Here is a 19,313-nt window from a genome sequence, read left to right on the forward strand (position 1 = left end):
GAAAAAGAGAAAGTTTGGATGAATCCAGGAAAATGTCATAAAGGCATCCGTGTTTCTTTCAGTTCTCTGGTGCACCTTTTTCCTTTTGTGGATGCTGACCTAACCAGTTGAAACCGTTATTCATTATTCAGCCAAAAGTATGCACTTGTGGTGTATATTGATGCGCCATATCTTTAATTTACATATTATATATACGAAATACACGGCATTACGCTGGTGTGCGTCGATATAAATTAGGAGTATGTTGGACATAAGTAGTATTCGTGAGGAACACGCCGTGTTACACTGGGGTATGGTGTTGAACGCTGAAGCTGTAAACATATTTTGAGCATGTTCAAAATATTCTGACGTACCCAACGTGTGGGTCATAGTTTCATGCATACGGAAAGTTACGTAAGACATACGTGATGACGTCAGAAGTACGGCAGTCGTATATATATATATATATACATATACGTTGATATACGTGACGGTGAACCCAACAGCCGATTTATTGATAACGAGTGGATAACCCATTCACGACGACGGAGTGACCTATTAATCGTGTTTCTACAGTACAGCTAGCATTTCTGGAGTGTATTGGGGTTAGAGTATAAATAGGGTCCCCGTGAGTAGCTCATCCTCACTTCTTCACAGCACGTCTTGCTGAATACATCAACCCAGCATAAGAGGGCATGGAGGATGCGGAGAGGTGACGGCAGTATGGCATATACGACCGACTCCTGCTGGAGCTCTGGAACGAGGACCACGCCTCCTTCATCAACTTCATGCGGATGGCCCCCGAGATGTTTGACGAGCTACTAGCCAGAGGGGGTCCCAGGCTAACCAAGCAGCATACCCAGGTATGCTACAGGGCGCCGATCGAGCCTGGCCTGAAGCTTGCCCTGACTCTCCGTCACCTTGCCTCTGGGAGCAGGTATGCATCGATGAAGTTTGGCTGGAGTGTCCCTCACAACACCCAGTCACTCATCGTCCGAGAGGTGTTCCAGGCAATCATCAATGAATACCTGGAGGAGGTGATGAGCTGCCCCACCACTCCTGGTGGATGGCGCACCATTTCCGAGGAGTTCCGCACCAAGTGGAACTTCCCCCACACCTTAGGGGCACTTGATGGGAAGCACATTGCGTGCCGGTGTCCTCCAAACAGTGGGTCCATGTACTACAACTACAAAGGATGCTACTCCATTGTTCTGATGGCGCTAGTAGATGCGGACTACAAGTTCAACTGGGCAAATGTCGGTGGTGGGTATTTGCAATATGAATCACACAATTTATGATTGATGAATATGTGGTGTGAGCCTATAGTTATCTACTGTTTGAGGTAACACTTTTGTTATTCTGTATTTGCAGGTATGGGGTCAGCGTCAGACGTTCAGATCTACAACCACTGTGAGCTGAAGGAAGGCGCCGAGAATGGTACCATAGGTTTCCCTGACCCGGATTCTATGCCCAACGGCACCCAGGATGTGCCCTACTACTGGATCGGTGACGATGCCTTCGCCCTACGCCACTACATGATGAAGCCGTACGGGCAGCGATGTTTGACAAAGGAGGAAAGGATCTTTAACTACAAGCTTTCCCGTGCCAGGAGAGTAGTAGAGAATACATTCGGCATCCTGTCAAACCGCTTCCAGGTCCTGCTGAGTACCATGCAGCATCACCCGTCCACTGTGAAGCTCATCGTCACCACATGCGTCATCCTGCACAACATGATGAGGATGCGGCACCCACGGCTCCAGAACCAGCAGCTTGACCGTGCAGAGAACACAATTATGTCCCAGGTGCATGGAGACTAGGCCAGAACCTAGAGGACACACAGAGTGTCTGGACCACCCAACGCCTCCATGGACGGGAAGACACAGAGGGAGCTCATCAAACATTGGGTGAACTCACCAGGCGGTGCAGTTCCGTGGCAATACAGGATGATCTAGGATATGAATATTTTGATATGTTGACCACACACGTTTGTATGACAGTATTATGTATGAATAAAATATGAATATATCTATCTAACTCTGTGTTATTATGGTTATTATTATTGTTTGGACAATGTCATTATATGTCTATATATTAACAGGAAAGAGACACTTATGCAATTTGGATTAACTGTAAAGGACACCAAATTGAAGTCTGAACTACAAGCTACGTTTAATGTATGTATATGTTAATACATACATGTTATGTTACATATTAATCTAGAAGAGATTGGAATAGGTATTGGTGATACATTGACATTTTTAAATAGTGAAAAGAAAGGATTACAGCCATTCAACAACTTTTATTACAATTAACATATTATAATGGCATATATACAATAATGGAATCCCTGGCAACACCTGTTCACAGTCACTCATCCTCCCTGTTGTTGGGTGGTGGTGGTTGGAATGTGCTTCAGGACCTGTGTTCAGATGACCTGAACACAGGTCCTGAAGCACATTCCAACCTTCCAAACCTAGGGAAATGTGCGTTACACCTGATATTGCCGACAGGTTTGGCAAACTGCTGCTGCGGTACGTAGGCTGAAGAGGAGGTGGAGGAGGCATGCACCGCTGATATTGCACAGGTTGAGACGGCTGATTAAAGTTCTGCTGCTGCTGCATATGCTGCAGAGCATACTCCGGTGTCTGGGAGGTCCATGCTGACGCTGGCTGGGGCTGGTGTCTCCACATGCATGGAGGTGGCTGGTAGGCGTCACATGGTGAATGGGAAGAGGTGTGTGACGCAGACAAGGAGGATGAATGTGCCAAACCGCAACGCACATCTGGCACGATGGGTCCTCCCAGGCAGGGGCCAGCACTGGGCTCATCGCCATCGCTGTCTGCTTCCATCACCTCGGACAGGATGTGGTTCATGGCCAGTTTCACCAGTTTTACCTCCGCTTGGACATGGTCACCAGGCTGTCACGCACATAGTTTGCGAAGGCGGTACGCTGGGTGAGCGGCTGCTGGTGCTCCTGTCTGACCTGCAGGTCTCTGCAGGATGATAGAAGGGCCTCTTCGGCATCCTGCGCCCGCTTGCTCATGGACCCGCCAAGCCGCAGTTCCGCGCACGCAGCTTCAGCAGCGTCTAGGTCACCGGGATGTCCATCGATGGCAGCTTTGATCTGCAAAGACACAATAATACAAAGAATAAGCGATATGACGGAAGATTATATAGTCATTAAAAGAATGAGGTCACAGATATATGTCATTCTTAGGGCAGTACTTACACTTTTGCAGGGCTCACGCCTGTGTCGGACAACAGACGTCAGGAAGACGAACTTGTCCTTGATCCACCAGCAGCTCAGCTGCCCCATCCTCACTCTTTTTCTTATGGAGACGGGTGTTCGTATCCCTCAGAGATTTGAACCAGCCCAAAAGATGGAAATCTGTTGGGATTACAAATCAGTGTAATGCAGTGATGTGCCGTGGGACTGTGAAACAATTAGGCCTATAGCATTTAACTATACACAAGGTTATGAATCACAGGTTGGTCCAGGCTCTGTGTTATAGGGGCACTGGCCCCTGTTGGCCCCTATCCAGAACCGGATTCTTTACGTTCTCTCCTCTACTTTCCTCCGCTGTGTCTGACTGTAGGTGTGTGTCTGTGCAGAGTTCTGCCCTTTGCGATGCAGCGCAGAGGAGTGAATGTAAATACACAAAGCAGACACCGAAACGTGCACATATATTAATTAGTTAAATAACATAAGCGTTTAGTGTATGTAATAACATAAGCACTTGTTCAATGTGACACATATAACTACATATGACTACATATAACGATAATAATCATTAAAGAAAGACACCTGTTAAAGCGAGCCCCGTTTAAGCCAATTGCGCATGGTGGGAAGTATTAGAGTGTGCCACATCAAAGGCTGTCCGCTAGTGTGAAGGAGAATAGCTAGCAAGGCTAAATAAATGTGTAATAGAGGGTAATTTGCTCGGATATAAACACAAGTGTGCCTTGAGATCCCGGCTTGGTCTTTGGTGTGCCTTGGCACAGAAAGTTTGAAGACCACTGGTCTAATGACATGTTTATATGTTAAAGATAAACGTCAACACAACAATATTATCTTACCGGTTCTGCCCATGAGTGCAGCCTGGTCTTCCCACAGCTTGCCCTGCTTGTCCGCCCTCCTGTAGTCACTCCTCTTGCAGTCCCAGATGATGGGATTCTCCATGAGAAACTCCAGCATCATCTCCTCATGGTCAACGGACAAGGAGAAGTCCGACTTCTTGGCCCTCTTCCTCTTTGACGCACACCAGCGTATTGCCGATATTTCGTATGCGGCGGCATACATTTCCGCCATACGGACATGTGTGACAGGGCCTTCAGTCGACAAACAGACATGGAACAATGGGACAGACACACGAACAGGACACAGCTGGAGGAAGCAGGCAAAGACACAAGGGCAGGGTGATTGGAATGAAATTATACAAACAGCCGACCGTTTCTGGTCTGGAACTCCCTTGTGGGAAGGAAAAATAAGTGGAAACGGTTAAAAGAAGGACATCTGGGCTACCTTTCTTAGCCTGCTTTTTATCTGTGTCCAGGTCGCGGTGACTAAAATGGATGGATGAGACACTAAAATCAACAGTTACAAGAGTTGAGATGTACAAAAAAACTCCAGAGCAAGGTAGAGGTCTTCTTGCTTCCTACTAACCAACCCAGAACCAGAATTGGGTACGGTCCAAATTGTATTGGTCCTGTTCTGCTGTTAAATGTTTATTCCAGACAGGGTCTGACCATCCGTTTTAGCACATCATGTTTGGGTAGGTTCATGGGCCAGTCTCAGATCAGTCCAATATTTTGGATCTGAGAAGATCCTGTAGAGAAATGCTCTACTTTCACTTAATTTCTTTATATATTTAATATATATACTGTATAATATATATATCACACCATCAGTTCTGTCACATGGATGTTGTATTTTTACTATGTTGTATATCTTGTACACACGACATCTATTGCACGTCTGTCCGTCCTGGGAGAGGGATCCCTCCTCAGTCCCTCCCTGAGGTTTCTTCCATTTTTCGCCCTATAATTGTGGGGTTTCTTTTAGAGTTTTTCCTTGTGTGGTCTGAGGGTCTAAGGACAGAGGGTGTTGTATCCTGTACAGTCTGTGAAGCCCACTGAGAACAATGTGTCATTTGTGATATTGGGCTATATAAATACATTTGATTTGATTTTGACATATATAGATATATAGAGAGGCAATCTTGCCTTGCCTTCACAAACACAGGCATGTTCACATACTCAGATGAACAAATTAACTTTTCTTTTTTGTTTGATAGAAGGGTGCTGCTCTAATTACTATCAGGGAGAGCAATGGAACAACGTAGACAGAGGGTAGGATGTATGTATCAAGTGCAGACTTGTGGAGTAGAAGAAGAAGAATACAGTATGATTTAACCTACTTTAATCTCTTTACTCTCAAATCTTTTATATATGTTTCTTGTTAAGACAATGAAGTGATTAAAGTGGTGATACACGTGATAGACTTTTTGTCTAATGTGCTGCAGGTACCCAAGATCTGTTTCTTGGTTTTTCTGTCAATGACTGTTTAGTTGTTTAGATGTTAGTTGTTGTTTAGTTGTAAATCCCCAGTACTTGTACTTCCTCTGTAATGTAAAACAACCTACAAGGTTTGCACTTGCAAAAGGTGTATAAATGATGTGTTCATACAAAGTCCATGGAACCATGTATCGTACATGAAAATGGGCTTTCAAAAAGAACATGCTGTAAGAAAATGTGATACTGGTGCACTAAAGAACATATGTACAGACCCTCTTATAGATTGAGCCGCGTGTGGTATGAAGATAAAATTTGTCAAATGAGTGATATGCTACAATATTATTGTATTCATGTTCCCTGTGTATGTAAGATTTTAGCATTCAACATACCTACAACATTTTTTATGAAAAACAGCCCGACATGCAAAATACACAAACGTATGTGAAAAGGGCTTCCCACATACTCTTTTCGTGCAGTGATTTAGACGAGAATATATTCATTTAAATCTCATTACTGTAGATTAGTTAATGACTGATTTAGGCTCCCCCAGTGGTATAACGGAAAAAAGCCAATGTGGCAAGTAATACATGCTGTTCCTTGGATTTGGCCCTGAGAAGAATATGAATCTGCAAACAAAAACGTATGTCATCAGCTTGAAACACATACAAAACCCTGGGGTTGAGATCCATTGTGGGGTCGTCTAATATTCAAATGCGGTTGCTAAAAATAAACATGTTTTGATAGTACATATTACTTAAATTTAGTCAATTTTGAAAAAATACAGTACATTTTGAAAAAGTCACATTTAGATTAGAAACATAATAAAGACATTGATATAATTTCTGTTGCATGACACTTTATGAACCCTGACCCAGCCACTTGGCATTCAGCGCAGTTGTATATGTGGCAAAATATACATCTGACAGTGGCGCATGCAAATTTTGCAGCCAGTAAAAAAAACAAAACTTTATTTGTATAGCACCTTTCATACAAGAATTGCAGCCCAAAGTGCTTCACAGCAAAAATATAACAATTAGTACAAGGACAGAATAAGAGCATTTACAGTACAATAATCACAGTGTAGATGTAAATGAGTCTGAAGTACCATTATAAAAATAGCCAAATTAAAATAGTATAAAATAGCAGATAAAATAGCAGATACAATAGCAGATAAAATAGCAGATAAAATAGCAGATACAATAGTATAACATAGTAGATAAAATAGCAGAATCAAAATAATATAATATAGCAGAATTAAAATTGTATAATAATAGCTGAATTAAAATAGCAAATAAACACGTTATGGTTTCCCAAATTGTTTGAGTTGTGTTAAACTTTTAGACTTCTCTGGTCGATACTTTACTTCCCTTTGTCCCCCAGTGGTAGCATGTATAGGAAGAACAGTAATGGACCGAGGCAGCTCCCTTGTGGAACTCCAAAGTGAGCATCATGCTTCTCTGACACATGATCTCCAAGCCTGACAAAATACTTTCTCCCTTTGATATATGTTCTGAACCAATTTAATACACAGTCAAAAAGACCAACCAGTTTTTCTAGACGATTAATTAGGATGTCATGGTCGATCGTGTCAAATGCTGCGCTCAGGTCTGGCAGGATAAGAATGCACTATAAATGGCAGTTAGCGTGCTCGCTCACATGAACAACAGTTTGCATGCTCATAGCATTATTGCTTGCTCGTAGTAGCCTAGCCTAGTAGCTGCAGAAGTTAGGGTTTTGCAGCAGCTAGTGTTAATTTAATAATCTATATTTATGTGCTACCATTATGTATGTATTGGTAATGTCCATTCGAGAGAGTGAGACACATAAACCAACCAGCCAGGTTTAACAATTTAACCAACCGCAATATCAATATTAAGATCGGCAATAAGTGACGGACCCGGAATTTATAATTACGCGGTTCTTTACCACTATGTCTAATTGGCCTCAAAGCCTGGCTCTGTTCCTGTATCCTGTTCTCTTTATCCCTATCTGTCTCACTGTCCCTTGTTGGTTCGTCACCCATGTTGCCTTGTGCTTCTGTCGTGTTCTAATTTGGAGTTAGAGCTCGAACGTTGAATCAATCTAATAATACTCTCAGCTGAGAACGATCCTGCTTCACCGCTCCTCTCTCTCCTGCAGTTCCACAGACTCGTCCCGCCTCCAAGCTAAACACTTTTCATATACTCCTCCATGGGGGGTTGTCCTCTTCCCATTGGTTGTCTGGGGCCAGGCCCCACTGGCCCCGTAGTGCTGATGTCATTCCATGAATTCATCAGTCGCCCCCTACAGGAGGGAGTACCTCCAGCATGTATTAATATAATATTTCTTGTCCTGAGCAGTGAATACATTCAGTACATAGTATTATATTATTATTATATAATATTATACAAATACATATAGTAATTGACTATTACAAATTGTAGTAAATCAAATACATATTAATATAATCAGGAGTTAATCATATCACACTTCCCTCGTGCTACCATGTGTCTTCCCTGGTTTGAGTTTTCAGTTTTACTTGTTACTTGTTTTACTTTGTTTTATATATTTTAAGCTTTGGTAAAAAAACCTCTCTTTTTGTTATACGTCATCTGGCTATCTGCATTTGGGTCTTCCCCATACTCCCCCGTGACATGGCCGGAGAATTGGAGCAGCGGGGGCGGTATTTTATTCGCTTTACCGCACAATTGTGATGAAAAGAGAGCTGAGACAGAAGGCGAAGCTCTCGATCTACCGGCCGATCTTCGTTCCTACCCTCACCTATGCTCATGATGGTTGGTTCATAACCTAAAGAACGAGTGGCTGAAATGGGTTTTCTCAGACAGGTGGCTGGCATCTCCCTTAGAGATAGGGTGAGAAGCTCAGCCATCCGTGAGAGACTTGGAGTAGAGCCGCTGCTCCTTTGCGTTGAAAGGAGCCAGTTGAGGTGGTTCGGGCATCTAGTAAGGATGCCACCTGGGTGCCTCCCTAGAGAGGTGTTCCAGGCATGTCCAGCTAGGAGAAGACCTCGGGGAAGACCCAGATCTCGGTGGAGAGATTATATATCCTGACTGGCCTGGGAACGGCTCGGGATCCCCCAGTCAGAGCTGGCGGATGTGGCTCGGAAAAGGGAAGTTTGGGGTTCCTTACTGGAGCTGCTGCTCCCGCGACCCAAGCAGTCGCCAATAAGCGGTAGACGATGACGATGATGTGTATTTATGTGTTTGTGTGATTACATAGATGGCTGTTTATTGGTGCTCATCAACGTTAATATAGTGATGCTGCTGTCGTGACCTGGTTTTCTTTTAAAAATATGTTTTTAAATATCACTTGGACTATCCTGGTTGAAATTAAGGCAAAAAGAAGAAAAATCTCAAGTGTATCTCATGATGCATTTGATTTGCATATAATTAAAAATAGAATCAAGAATATATTAGCTTATATAGAGCAAAGTCCAGTTGAAATGTAAACATCAGTAATATGATTATTTCAATGTAGAAAACCTGTAGAAAAGAAAATGTCAAGGAAGATCCTAAATTGTGCTTTGATATCAAAGCCAAAGTCAAGGTTCTCTTTTAAAACATTATAACAGTTTCTCTCAGAAAAAAAAGAAAAACTCCAAGTTACTCTGCAATTGGCTGACATATTTTATTGAGAGCATTTGAATTCCTGTCTAATAATTTCTCATAAATACTAGATGACCATTGTTAATGATCTGCAAATATATTAATGATATGGTGTATTTGCGACAGGCCTTTCAAGATATAATTGACATTATTTGAGCAGCTAGTACTAATTATTTGACTAAGATTTTTTTACCTGATTGAGGTGTTTTCTGTTGTGATGTTATTTATAAAAATGGATTTCCATTTTACTTTCATGCTTTGGGAACATGAAACAGGTATTGAATTGCATACTGTGGTATTAGTATTTAAAAGGTCTTTCGAAAGTTGAACTTGTTGAACCCCTCAGAAACCTGGATACCGGGCTTCATGGTTGTTTCCCCATTTGGCTTTGTTCCCAGGTCTCAGCAGATCTCTATAGAAATTATGGTGAGAGCTACAAAGATCAAAGGAAATTATTAATTCAAGTACCTGTAAAACTGTACTTAAGCTTTAGTGTTGCACTTCTATTCAGTCAGGACTAATGAGCGAATTCTTTATAAGGAATAGTCAAATTTGATGCAGCAGAGATATCCTGACTTTTAGTGTGGATAAAGCCTCAAAACTATTGGATTCTACTTTTCACATAACGCAGCTTGATCGTGTCCTTTGGCTGGTGTCTGTGTGCCTGGTAAATACTCACATCTGCCTGCAACACAGTTTGTAATGCCGGCTTTCCTTTTTTCTTCAGTAAAACTTTAGTCTCCAAGCCCAAGCAGGGAAAAGCATAGAATACATCTCTTGAGTTATTTTCTCAGACTTGACAAAGCTCCTCCAGAGCCACACAAGACATTATGCAACAGTTTCCACTGGCCGAGTGGAACTCCTGTCACTTCAGTAAACTTATCTGAAGTGTAAAATCAGTGTAGTTCCCCTATAATTAAAGTATTTAAGTATTTACTTTGTTACTTTCAATATCTACTCACACATGCATGAATATATCCTTCAATCATCTCAAACAGTAGTCCCAGCCCTCACATCAAAGACACTGTACACCATCATCTATTACAGGCAGCAGAAGAAGCCGTCCAGGCGCTACACTGATCCACTGCTTTGAAACCATTGTATTTAATTGCCATGTATTAATTTCTAGTTGTGACAGGGATCGACTGCACTGCACATGCGGCCAGGAGGCCGATAGCGTGCTGCCCACATTCACTGGTGAGAGCCCTGCTTAATCATGTGTAAACTCTCACAAGTACATGAAGTACGTGGCCACACAGAGGTTATATAATATGCATGTAATCTCAAGAAACTCAGCTTTACATAACTCAACATCATCTTCCACCACTGTTTGCATTTTCAGTTGAGCACAATGTGTTAGAGGAGATGTCTGATCAAATAGACTTTGATGTTCTTTGGGGTAGTTCAAAATACAACATTTCTCTCTAAAAAGTAGTGTAGGAAAAGTAGAAAGTCTCCCAAAATGATAATACTACTGTTAGGAAAGTAGAAAATGGGCTACTCATAAACGACATAGTGACCATCTCTCGGTTTTTGTAACCATTCGGAGCAACAAGGACGTAAAAACCTCCAACCTCATTAGAAACAACACACAAGGTGCAATCAAATATTTCAAGGAGACTTAATGATACAAGACTGGAATAAGTCTATGTAGAATATATAAAGGAAACTTATAAGACACATGTATGTATATGTGTACATAAAAAACACTCTATAATATAATATATAGTATAATATAATTACAAAATAATCACAACAAGCATATAAAACAGAATCAAACAAGCTTACAGGTATTTTGAGAAGCAGCAAAAGGGGTTATTACAATAAATGATTTAAGGACAACAGAAATAATATAAAAAATACATGGAAGTTAATGATATATTGAATAACATTAAAGATGGAACTGGAAAATCATGCTACCCAAACAATTTCCTGATAATAATACACTACTACTAATGATATGGATTTAGTTGTTGATGACTGCAATGATGATTTTGTCAGTGTTGGTTTTTGCTTGGCTACGGAGATTAAAGAGAATAGTAAGAGATGATTTGAAAAGTAAAACATTTACATATTTCTGTATTTATAAGGTAAACAAAGGAAATATAAGAAAGAAATAAGAAATCTACAGACATTTTTAGAGGGAGTAAAAACTGCATTAGAACATAAAGAATATATAGTATATAATATGTAGGGGTATTCTTAGATATCAAAAAAGCATTTGATACCGTTGACCATTACATGCAATTAAATAAATTACAAAGATGTTGAATTAGAGGGGTAGCACTCTCTTGGTTAAGCAGCTACCTAGAGAATAGGGACCAGTATGTCCAAATAAATAACATAAAATCACAGTTACTGAACGTTACTTGTGGTGTTCCCCAGTACTAAGTGCTGGGACCATTGTTGTTTATCATGTACATAAGGATCAACTTTTGGATACAGTGGAGATGAAAATGCTGAAGAGCTGATTTGATTCTAATAAACTAACACTGAATTTGGAAACAAATAAATTCATAATCTTTGGAAATCGTTTAACTAACTGAAACAAAAAACATATGATTATTGAAGTATACACCTGAAATTAAATTTATTTGAGTAATAATAGACAATAAATGATGCTGGAAACCACATATACATTATATAAAAGTGAAAATATCAGTCATTTCAATATTATATAAAGTCAAAGATCTTCTAAATCAAACTATGTTATACATCCTATACTGTTCTTTTAACTTATTGTGGGGAAATGTGGGGAACAACATATGAATCAAACAAATACCAATATTCATCCTTCAAAAAAGAGCCATAAGAATTTTAAATAAAAACATTTATAGAAAACTAACAAACCACTCTTTATCAAATTAAATAGACTTCAAAACAGTTCAAATAATGTACAAAGCAAAAAAGTAATCATTGCCTAACATTATTCAAACGTTGTTTGAAATAAGAGAGTCAATCTGATGTGAGAGGAATGTGTATGTTTAAGAAACAATTAGTGAGGACTAATGCAAAATATCATTGCTTGCTTGTTTCTGATTGAATTGTTCTTGTTTTGGATGTTTCATTTTCGTGTGATTTGGTTGATTTGGTCGAGGTGTGTATGTGACCACTGAGGCATATAGCAATAAAATGTTTATGTTTAACATTTAACAACTTCTCTTTAGTTATTTTTTATTTTTATGTGTTTACATGTTCAAAATAATATCTAATCTAAAACTCAAGTAAAATACCATTACCTGAAAGTGTCTCTCATTAGTTTCCTTGCTAATACAAATCCTTTGCTTTGAAACCACTGTACTTTACTGTCATTTATTTTTAGCATAAAAATTATTCTTTATGTTTTTCTTTTATCATCCTGTCTTAAAAAATGTGTGCCTGTGTGTGTGTGTGTGTGTTTGTGTGTGTGTGTGTGTGAGTGTGTGTGTGTGAGGATGTGTGTGTCTGTGTGTGTCTGTGTGTGTGTGTCTGTGTGTGTGTGTGAGTGTGTGTGTGTGTCTGTGTATGTGTTTGAGTGTAGGTGTGCATGTGTGTCTGTGTGTGTGCGTGTGTGTGTGTGTGTGTGTGTGTGTGTGTGTGTGTGTATTTGAGCTTGCATAACATGTGGGCAGTGAGTGTCTATGTGGGAGGATGACAAGAAATGTGTGGGAAAACTCCTGCTGAAGGACTTCACTTGAATTACTTTGGTGACTTCCATCTTTAAGTTATTTTCTTCATCTTTGTTGTATCAATTTCTTTCATCAAGCTGTGCTTCTGCTCCAGTCAAGTAGCTGCAGCTTTACTAGCACTGAGCTTTTAGTAGCTTTTAGTTTAGTGTAGTAAAGGACCCTCTGTGACGGTGGCATTGCGTGTGTGTGTGTGTGTGCGTGTATGTGTGTGTGTGTGTGTGTGTGTTTGCACATATACCAATCACCCCACGTGACCATTCAAAATTATGAGAGAGATTGCAGCCTGCAGACGTTTATACATCATTGTTAGCATTCTTCTTTAATGGAGGGTCAGCAGAGATTGATTAAAAAGAAAACCAAACTGAGAGGAAGTAAGAAGTATATGAATTAATTATCGTTAAGGTGAGGAGCTTCACTTGCCTTCATACAGGAATGGATAATAGACTGACTGGGGTGAAACCATGGTTTAAGGTTACAGGAAACAGCCTCTCAAGGAGAATATATTATAAGTGTGTGCCATGGTATCATACCTTCAGCATAATAGATTGTGTGCATGTGCTAAGGGTGTGTTTGTGCCTGCATATGTGTCACAGATGTTTACCACGACATCCTTGAGCTGGAATTTTAATCACAGCGCAGCATCAGTCTGCCTGTTAGCAGCAGATGATAAAGGTTTGACTTGACCTGGAAATGATTAATTATGCCGTTTTTTCTGTCAGCGTGTAATCCCCTTGCACACAAAGCTAAAGATATTGTGGACAATGAAGAGAGAACTGTGTGCGGTCCTACAGCACACGATAGCTGTTGGATCCATGTAGATTCCCTCTGGTAAGCAGTGATGCTGTGTATACTTTTATGGCTTTTATTGTGAAAGGTAAGAACGAAAGAAGTGAAGCTGTAATGTGCTGCCGCTGCTGTTGACAATGTGGAATAAAGAGTTTGTTCTTTGTTCAGACTATGGAGCTTCAGCGTTATTATTTTATTATCTTAATAAGCGATTTGAGGACCAACTGGAGATGAGAAAAAAGAGGAACAAAACTGCATCACATATCATTTTACCTAAGCATTCTCTTAATCTTAATCCATAAAAGATTTATTAATATTCTATTTTGTGGCATGTTTATTGTATTTTTTTATTTTCATTGTATTGTTAAGCACCTTGTATTGCATTGTATTTTTGAAAACAACAGCAGCAACAAGCATCCTCCGGCGAAGTAGAAAAAACACTAAGCCCCTGATGTATCTGGATTTCCTCCCTTTGATAAATGACTTTACGCAGGCCTCCTTTTCTAATCCAGATCAACACAATTACTATTGTTCCGTAATTCATCACTGAATCAACTGAGTAAAATCCCCGCTGAGAAATTCTGGGGCAGGAACTGAGCTGTGATACAGATAAACAGACGAACAGATAATTGGTGTCCCCAGAGCAGACAGCCTCTTTTATTTCTAAATGTGATGATTGTGAGTGGTGAGGATTCAATCTGGAGTCAGTATGTCTGTCACTGCTGCTGAGGCTAATCACCAGGATGTGACTGGCTGCAATTGGATCTGATGGAGGGTTACTGTCTGATCGCGTGATTTCCTGCAAATAATTGTCACGTTGGCCTTAACGAAGAAATCAATTGACTTAGTGTAACAAGTCAAATAAAAAACAAATCAAATTTTATTCAAATCAAATGATATTTTACCCTTTATTCTCTCCAGGGCAAGAGGCGCAGCCCCGATTAATGAGCCAGACGTAACCTTTAATACACATATGTCAGAGTCAAGGCCCGCGGGCCACATCCGGCCCGCGAGAAGGTTTTTTACGGCCCCTGGGATGATCTTGATTTATTATTAGAACCGGCCCGCAGCCCGCAGATCTTTTACACGCACCAATACTACATTTCCCACAATGCAACGGTGACGCACCGAGCAGTAGGCTGCTTCATTTCAATATTTATTGGCACAGCAGTCGTCAGCATCACAGTAAAATTAACTTTCAGATACCCATCAAAAATGGCAAAACGGAAGGTGGACACTGAGAACCGGGGGTTTCAAACAAGGTGGGAGTCGGAGTATATGTTCACGGAGGTAGCTGGAAAACCTGTGTGTCTTCTGTGTGGAGAAAGTGTGGCGGTACTGAAAGAGTATAATCTGAGACGACATTATGAAACGAAACACGCGGACAAAAACAAGAATATGAGCGCACAGTTGGCTGATAAAATAGGTATGCTTGCCGCTGACTTTCGACGCCGATTTGCTGACTTTGAAGCACAAAAAAGCAGGTTGGAACTGCTCGGTAACCCATTTGCTGTTGACGTGGAAAGCTCACCACCAAACCTCCAAATGGAGTTGATTGACCTCCAATGCAATGATGCACTGAGGGCAAAATATGCGGCAGTGGGTGCTGCGGAGTTCGCCCGTTTCCTCCCCGACACAATGCCCCAGCTGCGCATCCAGGCTGCTCAAACGTTGTCTATGTTTGGCAGCACATACCTGTGTGAACAACTGTTTTCTTTGATGAACCTGAACAAAACATCACACAGAAGTCGACTTACTGCTGAACACCTCCACTCAATTCTGAGGATTTCCTCAGCTCAGAGCCTTACCCCGAACATTGATGAACTTGTGGAAAAGATGGGACACCACCAAGTATCACCCTCAACCTCAAACAAGTGAACATTACTGTGCAATCACATATTTAGAGTTTTTACTCAGTTCAAGTTTAAAAGTTAAAGTTTAATATTTGTTTTCACTGCATGTTACTTCTCCTTAAACAAAGTGTTGTTTTTGATTAATAGATTTTTGCACTTTATTTTATTGTATTTCAATCCAATTATATTTTAAAAATATTTCAGTTGAGTGGATGATAGAAAATTGCTATTATTGTTTTTTTCTTTGAAGTAAATTTAGCCCACTTTTGCTAAAATAGAAAATATAGGCTACTGATGGTGCCTTGAATACCGGTTTCTTTCATTTAATGTTCATGTTATGGGGATTTTTATATAAAGGAAATTTGTCTTTTGTGTCTGTTGAAAATTAAAGATTACTGACAGAGCCATAAGAAAATATTGCTTTATTTATCTGATCATATTGGAATATATTTGTTAGGTTTTCAGTAGGTTCAATTAGGTTCACTAGACTATATGCGTCATTTAAAAATTTTTCAATGAACATTCGAACAGTCCGGCCCTCGGCTTGTAGCTAAATTTTTTATTTGGCCCTCCGTCCATTTGACTTTGACACCCCTGCTTTAATAGTTACAACCTGCCATATTAGAGACACAGAAACTCTGATATAGTAACATGCATTTAAGGGACATGGATGCATACAGAGAGAGAGAGAGAGAGAGAGAGATAGATCGGGAAAGGAGGAGAGAGGAGAGATGTCCCCCGGAAGTCTAAGCCTATAGCAGCATAACTAGGGGCTGAACCAAGACAAGCCTGAGCAGCCCTAACTGAGATCGTTAACATGAGCTGATAGTGAATACATTGTTTCCTATAGCATTAATGTTACTGTTTCAAAGTTAGCCGCTAATTGTTGGTTTGCTAACTACAGCGTGTCCGCTTGGTGTTGGCTGATATTGACAGCATTTTGTATCACTGTAGTGTTGTGCGCTGGCTTGCATCATGTTTTCACAGTTTTCTGTCGTTTGGGTTAACGTGGTGGGAGTACCTAGTAGGAGCTAGCTAAGAATGTATACTGTGTAAATTTGTTCCTATAATTTGACTGTTCCATAGTTAGCAGAGTGCTCTCGCTCACGTTAACTTGGTGGTACGCTAACAGGAGTTAGCTGCTACAGTAGGCAATACATTATTTTCCTGTTACTGTTGTATTTTCATTACTGTTAGTGGAGTGCTCTCGCTCAAACTAACTGATGGACTAGCTGTCATCTAAACTGTGGACCGTATAGTATCTCATATAAATATTACTGTTTTCATAAATAGCAGAGTGCTCTCGCTCACGCTAACCCACAACTGCACCAGTGAAGAGAGTGTCCTTGTTCCCTTCTCACTGCATATGAAGCTTCCTGGCCAGGTTTTCTATAAGTCAGCAGAGTGCTTTCACTCAAGACTGACGTAGCAGCCGTTCCTATCTTTGTGTTTTTCCGCCTTTTGTTATTTGTTTGCCCCTCCCTGATTTGATCCTCCTGTGTCTAATCACCCTGTTGCCCTTCTGTCTTTGCCTGCCTCTTCCAGCTGTGTGATTAGTGTCTGTGTGTATATAAATATATATATACACCGTATATACATAGGCCTATACCTATGTTTCTCATTGTTTGTTCTCCTTGTCATCTCCCTCAGTTTTTGCTTTGTACCTGTGTTTTTGTATTTCAGATTTTGTTAATTAAAGCTCTCTTTTTGTTATCACTCTGTTATCACTATCTACCTGTGTGTAGGCCAGTGGCATAGCTAGGCCTATTTTAGGTGGGCTTTAATAAATAAATCAAAAGGGCATTCATGTCTCATGCTCCTTCTTGTGTGGAAAGGGGTTTAAACGCTATACAGATATTTTTAAATATTGTTTCCAAATCGCCCCAAAACTCCCTTTCATACTTTACAATGTAATCTAGCGGGCACTAAGAGCCGGGGGGAGGGGAGAAATGGCTCTGAGTAAATCAAGGGCGTTAGGACCCTGGGGAAAAGGGTCCTAGCATAGACTGTACAGGTGTAGCACAGCTTTGATATCATGATAGATATCTGTAACTTCTGACGAGTCATGCTGGAGACGAGAGGTTGACATTTTGGAAGATGCACTGTGAAATTGTACGAAGTTATTAATATGTGTTAGCTCCTTAACTTTTAATAACTCTAGGAAAGGGAAAAGTGTAGTAAAATTAGGTCTTCTATGTTTGTTGGTGTACTGTCAGTAGTCAATAGTAACTGGCTAGCTACAGAACAGCTAACGTTTGTTCACTATGGAAAACAATTGTAAGCAGGAAAGGGTGAATAGCTATTCTAACTATCATAATCTGCCAATGTTCATTGATCAGATGGATATAAGAAGAGTCCTAAGGAAAGGTGGCAGCTCTGCCACAGGGAAGCAGCAGCAGAGAAGGGATTTTGGAGGCAACAGTGTGATGGAGGTTAGTTCAGGTCTAGGAGTAAATGAGCAAATTTTGGATTAAATTCCTGTAATAGGCCACAGTACTAGCTAAATAAATCATTAATGAAAATACATAGCCCGAAGTTCCAGAGAGTAATGCATTTGTTTAACACACATAACAGTGAACACACGTACACCATACATGTCACCAGTTTGCATTTTGAACATAACGTTTGGATGTCATGAAACTTACTTTAGTGTCTCGATCAGTTAATAAATCATTGTTTAAACTTATTTTAAAGGGTCATGCAGAAGCAGAGGCAGATATATTTTTCATATTAGTGTTGAGAGTTGTGCCCCCTCCCCTTACCAAGACCACAAAGTTCTATTAGATCTAGCATCTTAATTTTGCTCTCAAAGTGCACCAGATGCATACAATTCACTTTAAAATGTTAAAAAAATTCTTCCCGGGGGAGCATGCCCCTAGAGGATGTGAAGTCCACCCTACTCCTAAGGCATGTCGACTAAGGCCAGGTAACATGGACCTGGTAAACATGACTAATATATTGATGACGCAACCAGCACAAAATACTATGGGTGTGTAGTGGCTTTGCTCAGTGCAAAACTCCCAGATTTACTTCTCCATCATCATGCCATCTGAGTTCCTTTAATGGTATTACCATACAGGTGCTAACTACTGACTTTCCATAGTTCAGAGCCACGCTTCTAACCCTCTAAAACTTGCCTCCAACACTATATTTAATGCATTCTCTCTCTCTCGCTCTCTCTCTCTCTCTCTCTCTCTCTCTCTCTCTCTCTCTCTCTCTCTCTCTCTCTCTCTCTCTCTCTCTCTCTGTCTCTGTCTCAGTGGGATACCTGGGAAGAAATGTGGAACCATCATCTTCTCAGCCGAGGAGCTCAGTAACTGCCGGGTTAGTAGCAGATCATACTCATGACACTGTGTTTCTCAAGGCTTACACACACACACACACACACACATACACACACACACACACACACACACACACACACTCTGTAATATAAACATATACACATTCCGAGACAGGGGTCAGAAAGTTAAGCACTACAGTCTGAATGTAAGTGAATGATCACAAAGACAGAATGACTTTGTCATCTTGCAGTGGAGCGAAAGTTAATAATTTATCCAGTTCACTTTTCTTGCCACGATTATTAGACACTCCAATCAAAAAGACACACTCACACACACACACAAACATGCTCACCATGGTATTACCGTATGCACGTTTTCATGCAAACATATGCATTACATCCATACTGGTAATGATTTGAATACTGACATTCACATTTGGTTACAATATCATTTGAGCTGTCTTTCGTATTGCAACAGCATGAATAAACGCGCATTCAATTCCAAAAGCGTCTAGCTTGAGCAGTGGATGTGTTTCTCAATGCGTGAGAAAAAAGATGAAAAGTATCAATCGTGTACGCTTCACGGACAATATGTGAGAATTGGTAGCTCTGATAAATACACTGC

General features: G+C 40.5%; 2 protein-coding genes across 4 annotated transcripts in view; both read left to right on the forward strand.

Moving 5' to 3' along the window:
* Nucleotides 1-19,313, forward strand: part of LOC115008002 (copine-9-like) — a 170,984-nt gene that overhangs the window by 108,264 nt on the left and 43,407 nt on the right. For all 3 annotated transcript variants that reach the window (XM_029431214.1, XM_029431215.1, XM_029431216.1), the window contains one exon: nt 18,666-18,729. In XM_029431214.1, coding sequence (XP_029287074.1) covers nt 18,666-18,729 — 64 coding nt within the window. The remainder of the gene's footprint in view (nt 1-18,665; nt 18,730-19,313) is intronic.
* On the forward strand, nt 551-1,958 carry LOC115008003 (protein ALP1-like). Its single transcript, XM_029431217.1, has 2 exons — nt 551-1,242; nt 1,351-1,958. The coding sequence occupies exons 1-2, from the start codon at nt 768-770 to the stop codon at nt 1,794-1,796; spliced, it is 921 nt and encodes a 306-aa protein (XP_029287077.1). The 5' UTR covers nt 551-767; the 3' UTR covers nt 1,797-1,958.

This window comes from Cottoperca gobio, chromosome 5, assembly GCF_900634415.1.
Source record: "Cottoperca gobio chromosome 5, fCotGob3.1, whole genome shotgun sequence".
NCBI classification, from domain to species: Eukaryota; Metazoa; Chordata; class Actinopteri; order Perciformes; family Bovichtidae; genus Cottoperca; species Cottoperca gobio.

Excerpts from the sequence above, each read along its gene's own strand:
- LOC115008003 (XM_029431217.1), top strand. The coding sequence starts at position 768 with ATGCGGATGGCCCCCGAGATGTTTGACGAGCTACTAGCCAGAGGGGGT. Across the intron at positions 1,243-1,350 it reads CAACTGGGCAAATGTCGGTG|GTATGGGGTCAGCGTCAGAC; the intron begins GTGGGTATTTGC and ends CTGTATTTGCAG.